The 18,672-nt window shown below is 38.8% G+C and overlaps 1 protein-coding gene across 20 annotated transcripts in view; it reads right to left on the bottom strand.

Annotated features, from left to right (window-relative positions):
• LOC121093083 (ankyrin repeat and KH domain-containing protein 1) overlaps positions 1-18,672 on the bottom strand; it is a 116,783-nt gene that overhangs the window by 30,634 nt on the left and 67,477 nt on the right. For 16 of the 20 annotated variants that reach the window (XM_040604890.1, XM_040604898.1, XM_040604899.1 and 13 more), the window contains 4 exons: positions 18,286-18,388; positions 8,055-8,798; positions 905-1,050; positions 650-761 (listed from right to left, as the gene is read on the bottom strand). In XM_040604890.1, the coding sequence (XP_040460824.1) occupies positions 650-761; positions 905-1,050; positions 8,055-8,798; positions 18,286-18,388 (1,105 nt within the window). Of the gene's footprint in view, positions 1-649; positions 762-904; positions 1,051-7,354; positions 7,542-8,054; positions 8,799-18,285; positions 18,389-18,672 lie in introns of those variants that run through there. The other 4 variants (XM_040604905.1, XM_040604906.1, XM_040604909.1 and 1 more) reach the window with 2 other exon arrangements.

Genomic DNA, 18,672 nt, shown 5'->3' with positions numbered 1-18,672 from the left:
CCAAACATAGCCAAAGACTCTTCAAAGGAAATCTAAACAGTACTTGCACTCATCAGTTTGGATTAAGTTCTGAAGAACTCATCTCTTTAGAGAAGTTGCAGCTTTCCACTTAATTCCTGTTTAATAAAACTCCAACAAGTGAACACATCTGCACTGTGCCTGCTGCTTATTTCCAGTAGTCAATGTGAGCTCCAAGGACAGTGGCAATGTGGGTTGTTTTTTTTCTCTCAGCTCTACAAGATTTGAGATTTTGCTGAACTCACGTTATTGGTGACAATAGGATACACAACCTGACAACTACTCCCCGTTAGCTTTGTCAGCCAAGATTTGCTATTTACCCCCATTAGCTGCTCTACCTAGTATCTAAGGTCTTTTGTAGAAGGTGGATCATAAAGACAAAAGCATTTCACATCTCATGTATCTGCTTAAGATACCACTCAGACGCAGCTCCTTTCAAAAATACACATAGAAAGGCAGGTAATGTCCCTGGCTATATATAGCCAATATTTCTACATGAAGCACAGGAATGCAATTCTACATTTTTGCATGCTGTGGTAATTCTCTGGAGCAAAGAATCCCAAATCCCAATTTGAAATTTACTGTTTCAAATTGTAGTTCATGGTCAAACTGTTTTACTGTTTTAGCTTACCTTTCTTATCTCTGTGTTCAATATTGGCACCACGTGCTATCAGTACAGATACAAGTTCTTCGTGACCTCCCGCACAGGCAAGGGTCAGAGCAGTGTCATGATTACTTTCAGTCTTCACAGTTGGGAAGAAAAAGAAGCAGATATTCAGAAAATAAAAATACTTTAAGATAACTTTTTAATACTATACTAGATTTTTTTTTCCTTTCAGAACTTATCAGAAAGCAAATCCACTCAAAACCAATTGCAATTACTCACATGTGCATCGATGTCAACTGAAGGATACATAGGGAGCACTGACTGCGAGGGCACATTGCATGATGCCTGTGAACAAGGCTCAGACGTAGGGGATTCAGTAGCGTGCGAGGAGCTGGTGGAGCCACTGGGCACTCTGCTATTCACAGCTGAAAAGTAATACCAAGTTATCGATCCACTCTCAGGAATGCCACATTCTATATGAAAAATATTCAGTCCTGTTTAACTGCAACAGTCTAATAACAAAACAGTAATGGGGGGAAACAAGTGTTCCCAAACCCAGACAGGTTGGTGTCTTGCACAAAGAAGCCTTCTGGCAGTTGAACAGTGTAAGCATCATCTCTGAACTGTGTTAAGTTAGAAAATATTTTTATGAATTAGTCTGTATGCATTGCGAGTATGAATTATGAAGGTTATTTGTTATCCTTTTCAAATTGTAACCTTCACTGTTAAAATTCAATCATATGCTCACTTTAAGCAGACAAATGATTCATCACTAAAGCACATACCTAATGTGCAGAAATACAGTCTCATTCTGGAATTCCTATGTTTTTCATGTAAAGGTTAGTGCATACCTAGTCCCTATAGCAGGTTTTCAAAGCAAGATGACTGACAGTAACTTACACCATTAAACGTGTCTCAGAGTTGCAACAACCCAGTAAATAAGGGTAGAAGAAAAGCAGACAAGAGGGAGCAGTCAACAAAAATAAGAAAGCTGAAAACTGTCTGTGCTCCCTAAAATTTATCCTGATTGACCCATCTGTAAAAGATTTCATCCTGAAGATCTAACACAGCTTGGGGTCACAAGGAATGAAACTTTTATATTTTTTGGGGGGGGGGGGGGGGGGGGGGAAGAGACTCCAATTTTATTCAACTAGTTTTAAATGAACCTTTACCAGAACAAGCAGACATATCCTTGCACATACGTACAGCAGGGCCAAGACCTCTGCCTGCCTTTGTAACCAAATGAGAGTCTGAGGGGAGCCGGAATGTGTCTAAGGCTCAGCTGGGATTACCTGGCAGGAAGGTCTAACAAACCTATGCACTAGCTACGAGGGCACTTTAACCATAGTAAGCCATGCTAATATAGCAGCTGGATTTGACAAGCATTGTCCCTGCTGGATTGCCAAATTTCTATACCTTGCAGTCTCATTACATGGCATACCTGGTTAGCATTTTAATTATTTCAAAATACACAATACCTTGTAGTATTCCTGCAACAAGCAACTGATGGAAAACACTAACAACTGCAGGTAAGCAGCATCATTTTGTTTTAGTCCAAGTGTTTCAAGCAATACAGGAAGATGAAGGATGAACTCAAACCTGCGTAATTTTTGCAAACCTTCCCCAGCTCAACCTTCCCTATTCCACTGACACATTGCACACCAGCAACTACTCAAAGGAAAATGGTGCAGACTAAAAAGTCTTAGTAAAATCCTCGCCATGACCAGTAACACCACTAATTCAGCCTACAGGACTGCATACCACAACAAAGGAGACAGAAGATTAGAGAAAGTTTAGGTGGGTCACTTCAGCTGGGTTCTGGAAACACGGTGGGGGGTTGTCACTGAAATTTTGGGAGGTAACAAGTTTTCAGCTGTAGTTTTTAAGTAAAGCATTCTCCTTGCTCATAAGCAAAAACCAGCATTAACATTTGGCTACCACATTTAAGCAACAAAGTACTGTATCTGAACTGAGAGTTGACTTTTGCTCGAGAAGGTTGTAATGTGAAGCAAACCAGGTTTGTATTAAAATTTTCCAATATAAAAGCTCCCACTTCATCTCCTTACTATAGATTACCACTTTTAGCAGCAGATGAGCATCAATGCAATACAGTTGTTTTGCTCAATGCACTGACGTGCAAAATACTACTTGGATTTCTAAAGATTATACCTTCCAAAACACAAGACACCAAATCACCCTTTTAAGGACTTATAATAAATCAAACTGGTCCTTCCTCATGAAGGACACTGGCCAAATGCTTTCAGATCTTGCAACAATAAATGTATCTAAAAACATGTGCATAGGCTGTGCATACAAAGCAGGGGTATGCAGAGGGGCTCCACCTGACCCAGTTTAAGGGTCCTTAAAGTAATATATTTAGTGTTGCTGTCAATGGTTCCAGAAATTCTCTGTATTTCACAACCATGACTGAAAATGCCCAAGTATTTCTTGCATACTTTACATTTTCATCATGTGTTTGAAACACATGAATGTGTGCTAAGCGCTTCACGTGCACAGTAACAATGATGTCAAACATGAGAAGACCAAAGGCAATAGAAATGTAGATAACCCCTGTACTGATACCCCAAACTCTTGTTTAAAATATAATCTAACAAACAGACCTACAACGCACACTGATTAATCTTCCCCTCTACTGAGTTGACAAAACTGCAGGATCTTCTGAAGTGTAATTATCTATTTCCTTAGTGTGGCTGGCAAGCTGGCCCAATGGAGCATCAACATAATTCAAGCCTTGTGGAGCAAAACATGTCTGAGAACTTCTACCTCCAGTTTCACGGGGCTGATTTAGCTCAGCCCAAGTTACACAAAAACATACAGTTTTTTAACTCAAAGTTGACCTTGCAACAATGGTTACAACATCCCTTCACATACATTTGTATGAAAACAGAGTTAACTTGTATTTCCCCAAGTCCATTTCTGGATTACCACCTTGATCACAGATGGTGGGACAGCTACTGCTCCTCTGAACCCCATGCAGGGAGACAAGGTCATCTCACCAATGGGACACAATGGGACAGCCACCTCTCTGCCTCTGCCTCCTGCTACCAGGAGCCCAGCCATAACCTCTGGGATGGCTTCATCAGTCTAACATGGGCCCCAGGGAAGTCAAGGATGTCTTGCCAATCACTTGTAGTTAGAAGGTCATACTCACGGTGCCAGTAGCTAATGTGCAGTTTCCCCATGGAGCAATACCACCATACCCACTCCAGACTTTCATCTCAATAATTGGCATTAACGCAGGAACAACTGCGGCAATGTAACTTAGCAGTGGAGAGCAGCGCTGGCACTGCCCGAGACTCCAAAGCAAAAGACTAGCTGGAGGGCATAAAACCAACCATGGGAGATTATCACCTTCAGCATCTCTATGCCATATTGCAGGATTTTAACAGACTAGAAAAACATATGGCTTTCATTCTCTGAGAAGACACGGGGAAACTTTGCAACATGCAGGAAATGTTCCTTCCTACTGAACAGGCATTTTGTCTTTTCACCAGGAAGGGTGCTGATAAACACACTGATAGCCAGACACTGGTTTAAATAAAATAAACAAACAAACAACACCCCAACCCCACCCCCCCCAAAAAAAACCTCACAATGTGTACCTCAAATCTTTATAAAATACTCATTTTGTGACATAGGTTTTGGATGTCTCCAGAGACTTCAAAGAATTTGTATTAAAATATAAATATTTTTCTACACATGACAAAATCCAGGTTCCCCACATTTTAAGAAGGGCTTGCAACCTTCCAGAGGGTCTTTTGTTCAATCAGTGTGAAGTTGAAGACAGGTCTCCAAAGACACTGATGACTGTTTTCAAAAGTTATGAAAAAGTATCACAAGACCACAAGTGAAACAAGGAAGAAAGAACTTGGTATTTTATCTAAGACAGACTCTGGAGGCACTGGCAGAACCTCAATCAAGCAGCTCTAGATGAGACTGCAGCTGTAGTCTGAAACTGCCTCTACCTAACTGCTGTCATTCCATGAGCATGGACATTCACAGACACTGGACTCGGGATTTCAGTTTCCCTTTCCTCAAAGGAACCGGGATTTTCAGGACAAAGAAAGCAACCCTTTTTCATGACCAATAAGTCTTTCAGCCTGTCCCCACAACTTCTCAGTAGCATGTTACTGCACTGAGGCTTTTGCACATTGCTAACTCATTTTATGAGTCACCATTTCTCACACCAGATTATCCTAGTAATCAGTTTTACTCCAAACAACAATCCTAAATACAGTAACTCAGATGTCATCTTCCAAATCATGATCTTAAAAGACCACAATTCTGTATAACTGACCACAACCATAATTTCTGGACCAAATAACATGTTTCTCAAAACATGCCTGGAATGGGAGCTTGCAGGAGGAGAGTCAGACAGAAGCACACAGAGATGCCACCTCCTGACTAAAAATACTGACTGATTAGAACAAATAGGAATAAAAATACTCCAACTACAGACAAAACCTAGCACCAAAGAAAAGAAAGTTCCTCATCTTGAATACCTTAAAACACAAAAAAGCTTCAATTCAGATACTGTCTATTAAGAAATCTAATATGGTAAATGCATAATGTGAACTGAAATGAAACTCCAACTATGGAAGACAAGATGCTTCAAGTACACACAAATGTGTACTAAGTAATGAAAATTAGATTCAAAACATCCTCTCCTATTGGAAGATGTGATCCAAAATAATTAATTGCTTTCCCACCCTAAACTGCACAACGTCTGTATCTCTTCTGTAAACCCAGTTTTGACTTACTAGTCACACCTTCACAGATAGGATCAGTTGCAAGATTTTTGCTTCAACACATATAAAACTCCGTTAGAACTGAAATGTTCTGGAGCGGAAAGAGCTCCTTCGTTTTTAGATTCTACCTGACTTTCCAAAGGTTACTCTGTTACTTCTGCATAGCTTTATGAAAGAGGGGACTTGGATACACATCTACGAGTGACTGACTGCCAGTGAAACTTCTAGCACTTTGCACCTTGACATCAACCACCTCAACACCTAGCAGCTGAGAAATTATGTCAGCAGACTGGCAAGATAAATACTCCATTTATGTGTGTTGTCACAATTAGTCAGCAAAATAAAGATTTGAGGCTTTGTAGAAACGCAGCTTCTCCCTTACAACTAGTCTCAGCTGAGGCTTTGGAAAACCTGCCTCTTGTATCGCCACTGGTAAGAGCAGCAGTAAAAGGTGTTTCAGTGCAGAGGCCAAAAAGCCGATTTAGCATTTCTTTTCTTCTGAAGCAGATCTGATACAAACTGGAATACTCAGCAGCAATAAAGATGTTCATAGCTCTTCTAAACTAAGAGTCACTCACCACCATTACTGCACACCAAGGGCACACTTCAGCACACCCAAGTGCAAGACACCTTCTCTAAGAGACAGACTTCCCACACACCAGGCACAAGCCCCTTAATTTTATCTGGCATCTGTAGCATGCATGTAAAAATCAGTTCTCGTAACAGTTTCTATTGCTCAAAACTTCTTTACAAAATTGAGGGCTGTTGGGCAAGTTTGTGGAAAAAGGCTAAGTGTGTTTTATATATGGATCAAAGAGTTTGGAGTATGAATAGGTAGATTTACAGTTTGTTTTTAAATGTACATAAATTTGAGATACAGTAGGATTATAATTTAAACAGGGATCACTCTTTTACACAGTCTGGATTTAAGAAGTGAGCAAAATACCTAATTCTCTTCAAACAACTTTTTTGGGGGGAGGGAAGTAAAACTTGTGAATTTCAGAAGAAAATATTTCAATAAAGCAACATCAACACATTTTTGTAGAGGCCTCTGGAATAGAACAGCTGAAGTTTCCTCAAGTTTTAAGATAAAGCTTTTCCGGTTAGTGGCAATCTTTTTTCGAACAGCACAGTTCTTGCATTCAGCTGATGCAGCAGTTATTCATCTTGGGTGCACTGAGTATTGGAAGTAATACACTACTGCTAACCATGAAAGGGTATATTACTACATGGTCTTGTGTTAGATACGCTGAACTGTCAGCAACAGGAACTACTCCCAAGATTAAGCCCTTGTTGATTATGTTTTGCATTAACCATTCAAATTTTCCTCCTCACACATTCCAATACCAAATCTCAAGTAATAAAAATCAAGAATATTCCAATTGCATTTCTGTTTTAGTGTTGGCCGAATACTCTGAAGAGCACCATACAGTTGGGGGGGAGGCACACTATGTCAGAAAAGGGGGAACTAAGACAATACAAGAGGCTTTCTTTGAATTCCACTGTAGAGCTGAAGGGAGCTGGTACCACACAACACACTTCCATCAACTGTGGTTTCCAGGGAGGTTGCAAAGTTGCAGGTAGCCTCAACTTGTATGAGATTGATGCAATTACGATTCTAGAAGCCCACAGGAATGCCTGGCAAAATGTCTTACCACACATTTCTACAGCCTTGAAATGAACATAAGAGGACAGGGCAGTGCCTACCAAGGGGGGGGGGGGGGCGCAGCGAAGACAGGAAAATAAGGGCTGAGGGACAGACACAATGTGCAAATAAAAGTGAAGAAACACTGAATTAAAAAACAAAACAAAACCCAAAAACCACAACACACAAAAACACCACACCACACACACACACCCCAAAACTACAGACCAGACAACACTGGCTACATCCTACATACCTCCAGCAGCAATATCAATCCTAGTCAAATCCATGAAATTAAGTCAACCAAAATGATACCTCTTTCTCCACAGGAGACTCACACAACCCAATCTGTGGGAACCTCCATTCCTCTTCACACCGTTATCAACAAATGGAAACACGTTTGGACTTTATGCTTTTCATCCAGAACAAAGGACACATCTTTTGCCATGTTATATCTAACAAGCAGATATTCCTGTGTAACAACCAGGGTTTAGAGGGTATTCTGAAAACACAAGCCATTACAGAACTGAGTGGTTGTGCACGGATTCCAGGTTGTGTTTAAACTGTAGCAACACCTCAAGCAGCAAGGAGAGAGACATATTTGTCCATACAAGTGACAATAATTTGGCTTTTTCTAGAGATGGCTACTACATTGAAGAAAGTCACTGAGGTATAAGCCTGTATAGAAAATTCTACAGAAGATATAAAAAACTGTCACAGTTTCAGGCCTCCTAACGGGCACTACTAATAACCTGTGATAAGGCTTTTTAAAGCAGCACAGAAAAAGATGAAGCCAAAGGGGCTAAAACAAAGTTTTGCACTTTGGAAAAAAGATATTTAAAAGTCTCATGTTAGAACTGGAAGTCACTGTTAGGATTAATAGCACTAATCAGGAACTTTATTCTTAAGCAAGTATTCCCAAACTGGAAAACCCCAAGATGTTTTTGGAGGGAAGGAGAGAGAGGGAAACGGAGCACACAAATTAATGCAATAATAGGTACATTTCTTAACCCACCTGCTATTAGGTCATCAAGAGTGTCGGTAAGCGTCTGTGCTGGAGTGGCAACCATTAATCCGTCTGGTTCTTGAACTAAGAGCCCCTGTCCAGCAATTTGCTGCTGCTGTCCTACATTCTGCTGATTCCCTAATGCTTTCTGAAGTTCAAGAGACTCTGTCCCATTATAACCTAAATTACTAGAATAATTACATTGCGGTGCTGGCAAAGGCTGGGTAGGGACAAATTCTATTTGTTCAGCAGGTGGTTGAGACTGTTGTTGCTCATCATCTTTAGACAAGATTGTGTCAGCTTGAGGGAACCCTGAGAAGTTACCCTCTGGCAGACCCTTACTGGCTTCCACTTCTGGGAAGACCCCTGTAAGTGGGCACTGCTGCTGCAGGGTAAGTGCTGTGTCTGTCTGACCTTTGGTCTCCAAATATTCTTTGGTAAACTGCTGTTGGGTTTTCATCTGCAACTGCCTTTCCACCTTCTGCAGCTCCTTCAATATTTTCTTCTTCTTCTGTACTTGTTCTTCTCTGTTCTTTTTAAGTTCTTCAATCTTATCTTTATTTAAAGGTTCACCTTGAATTAATTCCAATGATTTAAGTTGTGCTTTTTCAATAGCACTAATTCTCTGTCCAAGTTCATTCAGCTTGCCTTCAGTCTCTTCTACTATGCATTCCAAAGGCTGGTATGGGTGAAAAGGTGGCAGTAGGTCCTTATCTGCTACCTGCAGGGAACTTGACTTCTGCTTGGATGCACCTAAGCACATGAAAAATGTTTGAAAAAATGCCATGCTGAAGACACCCCAAACCTCCCCTCACACCCACAAAAAAAAAAAAACAACAACCAAACAAAAAAAAAACAAAAACAAAAACAACCAAACAAAAACAAAACCACCAACCAAAAAAAACCAAACCAAACCAAAAAAAACTTTACAACTAACACTGCACATCTGTCAAACCACAGAAAGGTAAACCCTACACTCCATGTTAAGACAAGAAAGGACAAAGCATATAGCTAGATTTTTCAATATTGATCCTAATATCCCTTTGAACACAGCTATTTTAATCTTAAGGAATAAGGAACTTTTACGGTTTCTGACACATGACAATGCATCCAGGAAATGCAATCAGCAAGAAGAATAAGGCAATTTAAATAATTTACTGAGTTCCCAAAGTTGTTCTGATGTGCAGAGCAATTAAACTAAGACTGTTTTCCAGAGGCTAACTTCCAACAGCACAGTTACAACCAAGAGTAATCTCTATTTGAGAGAAGACTAACTCTAGTAAGATCACTGTTTTGAACTGTAATTGCACCAAACACTAGAGCGTTTCACCTTCATGTTACAAACAGAACCCTGTCAGTACAGACTTAATGTATACAAAAAATCTTTGGAGATCTAGCACCTTTTTAAAAGCTCTGAGACAAAATTAACAGCTTGCTTGCCTCCCTCTTTCCAGTAACAAATTAACAATTCTGTCACTATTAAGACTTAAAACTTCAACATAAACCTAGCAAGGAACACCAAGCCAGGGCAGTGCTTCTCTGAGAGCTTACTGCCTTCAAGCAAGCCAAAGTTACTTTCCTGAATGCCACACCTGTGAAGCCTCCAGTCAAATCTTGCTCATAGGAATTGATTAAGTGCTGAAATTTTAATTATGAGTCCGTGCAAGAAACTTTAACTACAAATGTGTAAAGTTTTAGCCTGATCAAATAATTTTCTGCACTAACACTCATTTGCTATACCCAAACAGTGATATCTGTAACTTAAAAAAAAACAGACTCATAGAACTAATCATTAAATGGGGAATTAAAATTATGTACAGTTTGAGCCATGGCTTAATAAAGTTACCTACACATCACACAATTAAGTGAAAATCTGAGTGCAGGAATTAAGTGCCAGATCAGTCACTAGCTCTGGAAGGATTAAGTTTCCTCAAACACCGATTTATTTCTCTCTGGGCATTCCTTCACTAAAACACTAATGCAAAAATTACTTCATTTTGCATTGCTGTCAAAACCAGAGTCACATACACCTTACTCTGAAATTAATCTTCTTTTGAGGAACTAACTGAAAAAGCAAACAAATGTGAGAATTTTTTCTTTAAAGAGATTTTTCCTTTATAAAAAGAAAGAATATTAAAACAGAATTGAACCAACTCTGTGCTGAATACCTTCACCAGGCTCTCTGGAGTTAAAGCAAACCATATTCCAAATTTAAAGGGAAAACCCAACAATCTTAACCCCAGGAAATACGCCATCATCCCACAAATACTGTCGACACCCTTCAGTAAGCTCTTTTCCAAGTTGGTACTTTACACAACTGCCTCGTCAGTAGTTCCAGCTGAATACCTATTCCAATAATTACTATTATTTAGTCTCTGAACTGTGAGTCCCAAGACAATTTTTCAGAAGACAATAAAGAATTTCACTAAAATTTAGCAATAACTTGCTTTGTGCTGACTGGTGGATATTTAGATCAAGCCTGCTATAAGCCACTGGCTATTTGGCTTTGTAGTGTACTTAAGAGTTTATATAGTTACCCTTTAAATTTAAAAAAAATGTGCCTTAAGTTTTTCAGACCACTCTTGAAAATTCTATTTTCACTCACTAAAAATGTCTGAAATGCTTGTCTATATCTTCGTTAGAAACTAATAAAAGTTAGTTGCTGTCTTTTGAAACTAAACTGCTCCGCTGCTGAAGCAGCAGAAATGTTATAGAAATCTAACTGCAAATTAACCCTGCCTTTAAGACGCGGCTAAGATGGGAACCCTTCGCACTGCTCTGTTTAATGTCGTTCCTAAGGTTACTGTATCTACCATTTCCATCCTAATGCAAAGTATTCCCATGACCTGGCAGCTCTGGACAGCTTCCATCACTCTGTAGGGAAGAAAGCCTGCAGTTCAAAGAGTCCCCACACAATAAAGTACCAATATTATCCCTCTCAGTAAGTCCCATCTGGGGAGAAAACAAGCCTGTCATAGGAAAACTTCTACAAGCACAAGTAAAGAGCAGAAGTGCAGCCTCGTATGAAGGCTGGGACCCAGCAGAGGAGCCAAGGCCGGTCTCACAGCAAGCAGTGCTCCCCAGACAGCGGGTCAGACCAGAAATGACCACAGAAAGTTGGGACAGTTTCTGAAGACAGACATTAGGAAACCAAGAAGTGAAGCGCTGGGCTCTCAAGTTTCAGAAGAGGTGCAGAGATTTAATTTAATCAGCTTCTAATTAGTTAGCTGGGCCATTTTCCAGGTTCCAGATCACCCTTTCCATGCCAGAAAATAGTTGCAACCTGTCTTCTTGGGGATACTGGAGGAGGATGAGCAATAGGAAGAAAGATTGCTAAACCTGACATGCACACCTGAAGAGCCACTTCAGACCAGAGGTGGAGAAGACATTGTTGGTAGCTTTGAATACATAAGCATTGTAATATAATATTATAACATTGGAAGTATTTTAAAGTAACGATTTCCTGTTTTATCCAAATCTCTCTTATAATACTCTGAAAAACACTGTGCCCAGTTTAGTAAATAATTCTGAACAAGATACTACTTCATACTTTCACATTTGAAATACGTGAGTGCAGTAAGACTTAAAAATCCAATCAGGCCAGATAATAATTACTTTAACTTTTTGTCATTGTTCATTTCTTTTTCGCGGAGCAATCTTGTACACAACTAACCTACTACAAAATTAGAGCTAGCAATATTAAGTAGTCAATCTAGCTTCTAAAGCAACTGTTTTCACCACTTTTAGAGGACTTGTTTAGTATGAAATGAAGACTTGAGGATCAATAAAATCCAGATGTTGCTACACAAACACCACCTGCCTTCAGGTAATCATGACTGCAGGACAATTAGTTGTTCGGTTGGCAGAAAACCCAGAGTGGTTATGGGCACTCCAGGAAAGCCAGAGTAAGAAAATTACTGTTTCCCAATTTATTTTGTGAACAGTAGCATCAATTGCTTTTTTATTTTTATTTCCATATTCCCACAGGTTCTGGTCCCAGTTCGTAACTTGACCAACTCAGACTTCACCACCATTCCTGTAGAGCATGCATCTTCAGCCAGTTTTTTTGACCAGCACACATGACCTGGGGCAAGACCTGGTTTGCACAGAGCTTCCCATCCATTTCTCTGTCTTATTATTTTCTCCAAGAAATGAGAGGTAGATGCTTCCTAGAGAAAACTCCTGTACTTCTCCCATGCACTGCAGATAATCTCTTAAGTACCTGAGTTGGAATAGTCCATTCACCCAGATAAGCCTCCCACAAGCACCATTACTGGTCTCTTGACCATCCAATATTATGCAGGGAGGACTGCATTACCAGTTTTTAATGACTTCCGGCTGCAAGTAACATTTAAAGGTCCTAGACACTGTGAACAAAAGTTTGAAAAAATAACCTTCATATTCATAATCCTCAGATGGCTCTCCTAAGCAATTAAACTCTTCTAATTTGAATTTGCTTAAAACATATTCACTCTTTATAGGGTTGCTATTTATGAACAAGTCCAACACCATATTTCATCCCAAGTGCTTATGATTCATTCTCGAGGAACTTGCTCTTCTAGCCCTGGCTTCTAACCCATAGGATGTCACCTTCTCCCAGGAAAGAAGTAATTTATATGCCCTTTTGCAATGAATGGAGTAGCACAGATGAGATGCTACTGGTCCAAAATAAACCTAGCTAAAACTAGCTTATTGACTCCAATGACATTGTTATTAGATGTACTACCTACATTTGCTAACACTCAAATCACGGTCTCATACTGTACAGTGGTAGCACAGGCAAGTATTTGCCCTGTCCCCTGCAAGTCTGACTGAGATATATACTCTAAGGAAGCATTCAAGAAACATGAAGTACACAAGTAAGTTTCTTACTTAAACAAAGCCTAGTTCAGATCTTACCCTAAAAGCACTAACTGATCAATTAGCAAGGACAGACATTTGTTGTATTTTAGAGCAAGCAACAGAGGTTTAAGAAAAAGTACTGCTTTATTTTTAAGGCCTTTTCAAAAAACTAGAAAGACCCAAGAATTTTGTTGGGTTGTGTTGTTTTTTTACAATCCATCATACTCATCAGAAAGTTTCTGGCAACACAACTTGCATTTCAGGTTAGTGGTTTTCACCTTGGCCACCATCTGAATTTGTTGTATTATACTTCACTTTTTATTAGATTAAATTCTGGGACTTGCTGACAGCTCCTCAATCTCTGGAGTTGTTAATTTTTTTTTAGAAAAAAAAAAAGATTAAAAAATTGATCCAAATCCAAACAGTTAAATTCCAAAAGATTTTTCCAGCATTAAAAAATGATAGTAAGGAAAAGGTCAATTGTAAGATACACATTTGTACATTCAAATATATCTTCTCTGCTGGAACTGATGCCTAGTATATAAATCTGTATGAATCACCATGTCATCCTGATACATAATATTACTTAGAACTTAAACCAACCAACTAAAAACACAAAAAGCAAACAAAATCAACCAAAAACCACCCCAAAACCAACCACCCCAAAAGCAAAAACCAAACACCAACCAACCAACCAAAAACACAGATTCAGTCTGTTCCTCACTTCACAAAAGACAGATATCAGGAAACAAATCCATACTACAACCTCTGTGTTGTTTTTTTTTAACAGAATTGCTTCTTCACTGTTTTTGCAGTTTAGGTTTTTTTAAAACTCTGATTTCACTCAAAGTTAAGAGTTAGATTTGCAGTCTGCAATTAAAATTCACCAGCCTCATCAACTGGAATAAGATGAGCTCAACATTGAATTTTCACCAAAGTTCTGTATTTAACTACTACATATGAGTAAGAAATTCAGCTCTAAGAACCTGGGGCAACAATCAGTCAATCCGAATACACACAAAGTACAATAGTATATAATCTTGCTAATTAGGCAACAAAAAAAATACTCTACCTTTCCCAAATAAATGAATTTGCTGCCTAGTTTTTAATACATATTTAATTCTTCTTTATAAAGGACAGGACAATCTGTGGAGGGCTGTATTATCAGAGGAGTTTGCATTTTCACTACATGGTTCATGCTGTGAACCATGCAGTATTTTTGCCAATCTTTATCAATCCTGCAACTGTTTATATGGAAAACTTGCAGGGAATAGGTGCAATATTGACCAAAAGGCAATGGTTACATGGTTGAAACCAAGCCAAACTTAACTCAATTTTCTGACATTCAAAAATTTGAGTTACTTTCCAATCTCAGTCTTCTTCCAAAGTTTCCTCTGGTGGCTTGACAGTATCTAAATGGAAAATTGCTAAGATGTAATTAAATTAGTCAGTGGCAAGGTGGCTGAAGCTTCAAAGGAGCAGAATTTCATGAACTACCATGAAAAGATTTCTAAAATCTTGTGCTCTTGGGGACCTACATGTGTCTTGTTTTTAACTGATCTGCCTGCACTACTAAAGATTCGCATAAAAGAATAACAAGTCTTTAAGTCTACTAAGAAAGCATTAATGAAGTTAGAAAGCTCCTGGACAACCAGGTCAGCTGCTGACCCAGGCAGAAAATATGGAGAAAATGGCAAGAGTTAATCAGAAGATGCTGAGGCACGTGAAACAATGAGTAGACAGCTGGACTGTACACTAGAGAAGTCTGAAAGGAGTCAGAATGGAAAAGCAAGAATGTCATCTTGCCTTCTTAATGCCTTCACCCCAGTGAGGACAATATAATCTTTCTAGTTCTGTTAACCTGGACCCTATTTCAATTAAATCATACATTTATGAGATCTCTGTCAGTATATAACTCAGTATGAGGCACAGAAGACAGATACTGCATTAAAATGTATTTCATGAATTTGTAGCTATTAAAGTTACATAGAGTTTCATTTTATTTCCTTTCTCCAAGCCATTACTGTTAGATTTAGCGTGAGGATACAGGGAATATTGCATACTGAAGGTCTAACTTAAAAAGCTTACAGATTCCAAAACTCCTACTCAACTTCAAGGGAAGGCTGGTCTCCTTCCCAGGGATCAAAGGCATATGTGGGCAGCTTTCACATGACTAACTTAAGCCTATTAGGTCTTGCGGAATTCTAAACAAACATGCACGCCAAATGAGAAACACTGCAAGTTACTGCCCACTTAAAAACAACAGCAGAGAAGTCTAATGACAGCACATTGATAGGTTTTAAGCACTCAGTTAACACAATTAGTTCATTTGTAAGCACTATTTCAGATTAGCGATGAAATAAAACAAATCTGGAGAAAAATATACAAAATAACTGATACCTCAGCCTGCAAAAATAGAGCACTTTAAAATCTGACATAGTTCAAATATGTTGACTAAAGAAAACCATTCTGATGCTTCCCACCAGCTTCCTGAGCTCCCCCTTGTTGCACTAGCATGTTTGTTTCTCAATGATGTTCTAAAAACATACCATGGGTTCAAGCCACTCCGCTCACCAGGCACACTCTGCAAAAGACTAAGGCAGAATCACAAACACCAATGGGAGCTTCAAATCTTGCTCTTATTAAAAACATTAGCTTGCATTTATAAACTAGACACAATTATCAATGGCAACACTATTACACCAGCCGATTTCCTGAAGGAATCCAATAACATTCCTTTTGACCACTTTAGGTGCTGGGCATTAAGACCCCCCCTCACCCCAGGGAACCAGATGCAAGGGCACTTGAAGCTGCATCATAGCCACTGTGCTTTACACCTCCCTCACAGTGTAAACCAGGAGAGACCCACTGGTCCTGCAGAAATAGCACATTTGTTTTACCTAGTCAAAAGACTCTGTGTTGAGCTGCTGCATCAGAACTGGTACATGCTGCTGAGCAATTCTGACTGTGTTCAAACAAGGGCAGCAGCAAATACAAAACATCAAGGTAGGTATTTCCTGCCTCTCCCCCATGAAAGCACAAAGAGCTGAACTTCACTGGGATTTCACTTTTACGTGGACACAACAGACACATGCTAAACAGTGCACTAAAAACCAATCCTTTCTAAGCACCTAAGAGTTGAAATCTGTTCAGTTCTGTGAACTAATTCTGCCCCATCTTTCACTTGGTTTTTCTTCAGGTCTTTAGGAGGTTGCCATCTTTGCATATCACCTTTTCAGAGTCTCTCTAGATCACCATCAGCTCTGAAATGTTTCTCTTTCCAGTTGCTGAACATTTATGTTGAATAATTATTTTGGCAAAGGATTTAAATGGCAACTATTCCACATGTCTTCTTACTTTACTGAAGATTAACAATGTAATTCAAAAGTAGATCATAAATTCCTCTTGAAAAATCTCAAACCATATTTGAATCGTAACAGTAACATACAAGTGTATTCTAGTTTTACACCTGATTTGCCAAGAACTCTTTCAGAAACAAGCTGTTACTATTGCATTTCTTGCAAAATCAATACAGGTCTTTAAAAACTAGACCATGTTGAGATTAAGAAGGCTTGGTGCTCCTCTCCTTCCTCAAAGCAGTTAAGAGTTCACACAAAAACTCAGGGGGCTACTTCAAACTGTGAAGCAAGAAATTTGTCTTCCCCAAGATAAACAATTTCCTTACATAAGAACTTAAGACTGTTCCTTCCCATGGAAATAATGAACACGCCTCTATTTGTACTCTCTTGCTCTTTGTCTCCCGAAAAGCCTAATGATGAAAGTCTGGGATATTAAAACCATGCGTGTATAACAAGGATGGAAGTTCTGCAAAGAACACTAAGTCTATCACAGTTAAAGTAGCAGAGTGGTATAACTACAATGATCACACAGTGTTTATCACCAAAATACCATTTTTCCCTTAAAGATCTGAGATACACAACAGCTTTGCACACAGTTTTCAGGAATGCTTCATCAGCCCAATGACACATCTGGGATTGTTACATCTCTTGCAACACATCACAGATTAGTTTTGCTGACATGCACGAAGCACGTCCTGAAACACTGAGAACAATTGCATCTCCCTTGTGCCAGTTCAAACAACACAGTACTGCTAAAACATACCTGAAGTATATGCTGACATTTGAAATAAGTTTTTTTAAAAGTTATTTCTTAAACTACAATCAACTATTTGGTTTTCATAATTTAAGTAACATGAGCCTTCAAGCTTTTAACTTTAGTCTTCTGACTCTATCATTTAATCTTCCATTGATTCCCTTGCATTACAAAATCTACTTCCAGAACACAAATCCACATTGCAATACTAAGTTATTTAATTTTAAGGGCACACATGCTGGTATATAGCTTTTTGCTGTTATATAGCTTTTCCTGCTGAACCAGAAGCTGCATGTTCTTTTCATTTGTTTGGTACATATTTTTATGAAATCCAAAATACCAAGTTTGCACATCCTAGGAAAATAATACAATAACTGCATTTGCAAAGTCACACTCATGGCACATATGCATGGATAGTGTCATGGCTGCACACTGAAACACCATCAGCTATGCAATTTTTTTTCGTCTCTGCATTTGTGCCTCTGGGGGGTTTTTTTGTTTGTCTGTTTTAGGAAGCACCGAGCACTTCCAGAATAAAGGAATTACATAAAGCTAGCTAATAGAGCTTTGGATAATATTTAATATCCCCTGTCCAAAACTGTAAATCATTAGGAGTTGCAGTTTTTAACTTTCCACTTGAGAATTTGCTTCTGTTTCTGAGCTGACTTAGCAGGTACAAAGAATTTGTTATACAATTCACAGATGGAAACGAACTGCTAAATTTGCCATTTAATGACTGCAAATAGTTTTAACCAGTCAGTTCAACCATGTTAAAAGCAAAAACCCTGATGTTACAATTACTTACAAGAGTACTATTAGAAATACAAGAAAAATTCTCCTGTAAGCAGATCTGCACTGCCATTTTACAGTGCCAATGTGTTTGCATTGCTACTGTAGAAACAGAAAAAAGTTTATATATCAGGTTCATGGATAACAGTTGTGACTATTCTAGATGGCCAACATACAATATTCAAAAATTCACATCATACCTAGAATTTATTAATGTTTTTTCTAATCAGTCTGCAGGATGGCAGTTAATGCAGTCATTTTCTTCCAAAAAATCAGAATAAGCATAATAAAATTAGAATAACCAGTGTTATTACACAGTAGAATACAAGAAAATAAGCAAAACCTATGTACTACATAAAATACTTTTCAGTTATACTTCATTAGAAGTATTCAAATATCGATGGAGTGGACTATACTGTGCATAAGCTCTAATAAAATTGTCCCCAGCCTACCAGTTTCCAAAATGCATATATTCTCTAAGTGGCTACATACTAACCTTTCACAACTCCCAAAAGAGGTGGCGAGCTCTCTTGAGGGGTTCTGTCAGGTTCCTGGGGAGGTACAACCATAGCGAGTGTATGCACCGGTACGCGTGGAACCTTAAAAACAAAGCCACAGACACACACACTGATTAAAAAAAAAAAACTTTTGAATGGACCAGAGGTTGGAAGTGTAATACAAAAATACATAATCTACAGTGGACCTCCATTCCACTCTTCCCAAACTGTGTACGCTATGCTGCCTCTTAGAATGACCTGTCCTGTGCTATTTTATTATGGGTATTATGTCAAAGTTAACTACATTACTCTTCACAAAATCTCGGGCTGCGTAGGCTGGAAAATTGTTAAAAACTTTAGGCTTTTAATCAACTAACTCCACTGGG

Source organism: Falco naumanni, chromosome 8, assembly GCF_017639655.2.
Source record: "Falco naumanni isolate bFalNau1 chromosome 8, bFalNau1.pat, whole genome shotgun sequence".
Taxonomy (NCBI): Eukaryota; Metazoa; Chordata; class Aves; order Falconiformes; family Falconidae; genus Falco; species Falco naumanni.
This window is presented reverse-complemented; position numbering and strand designations above follow the sequence as displayed.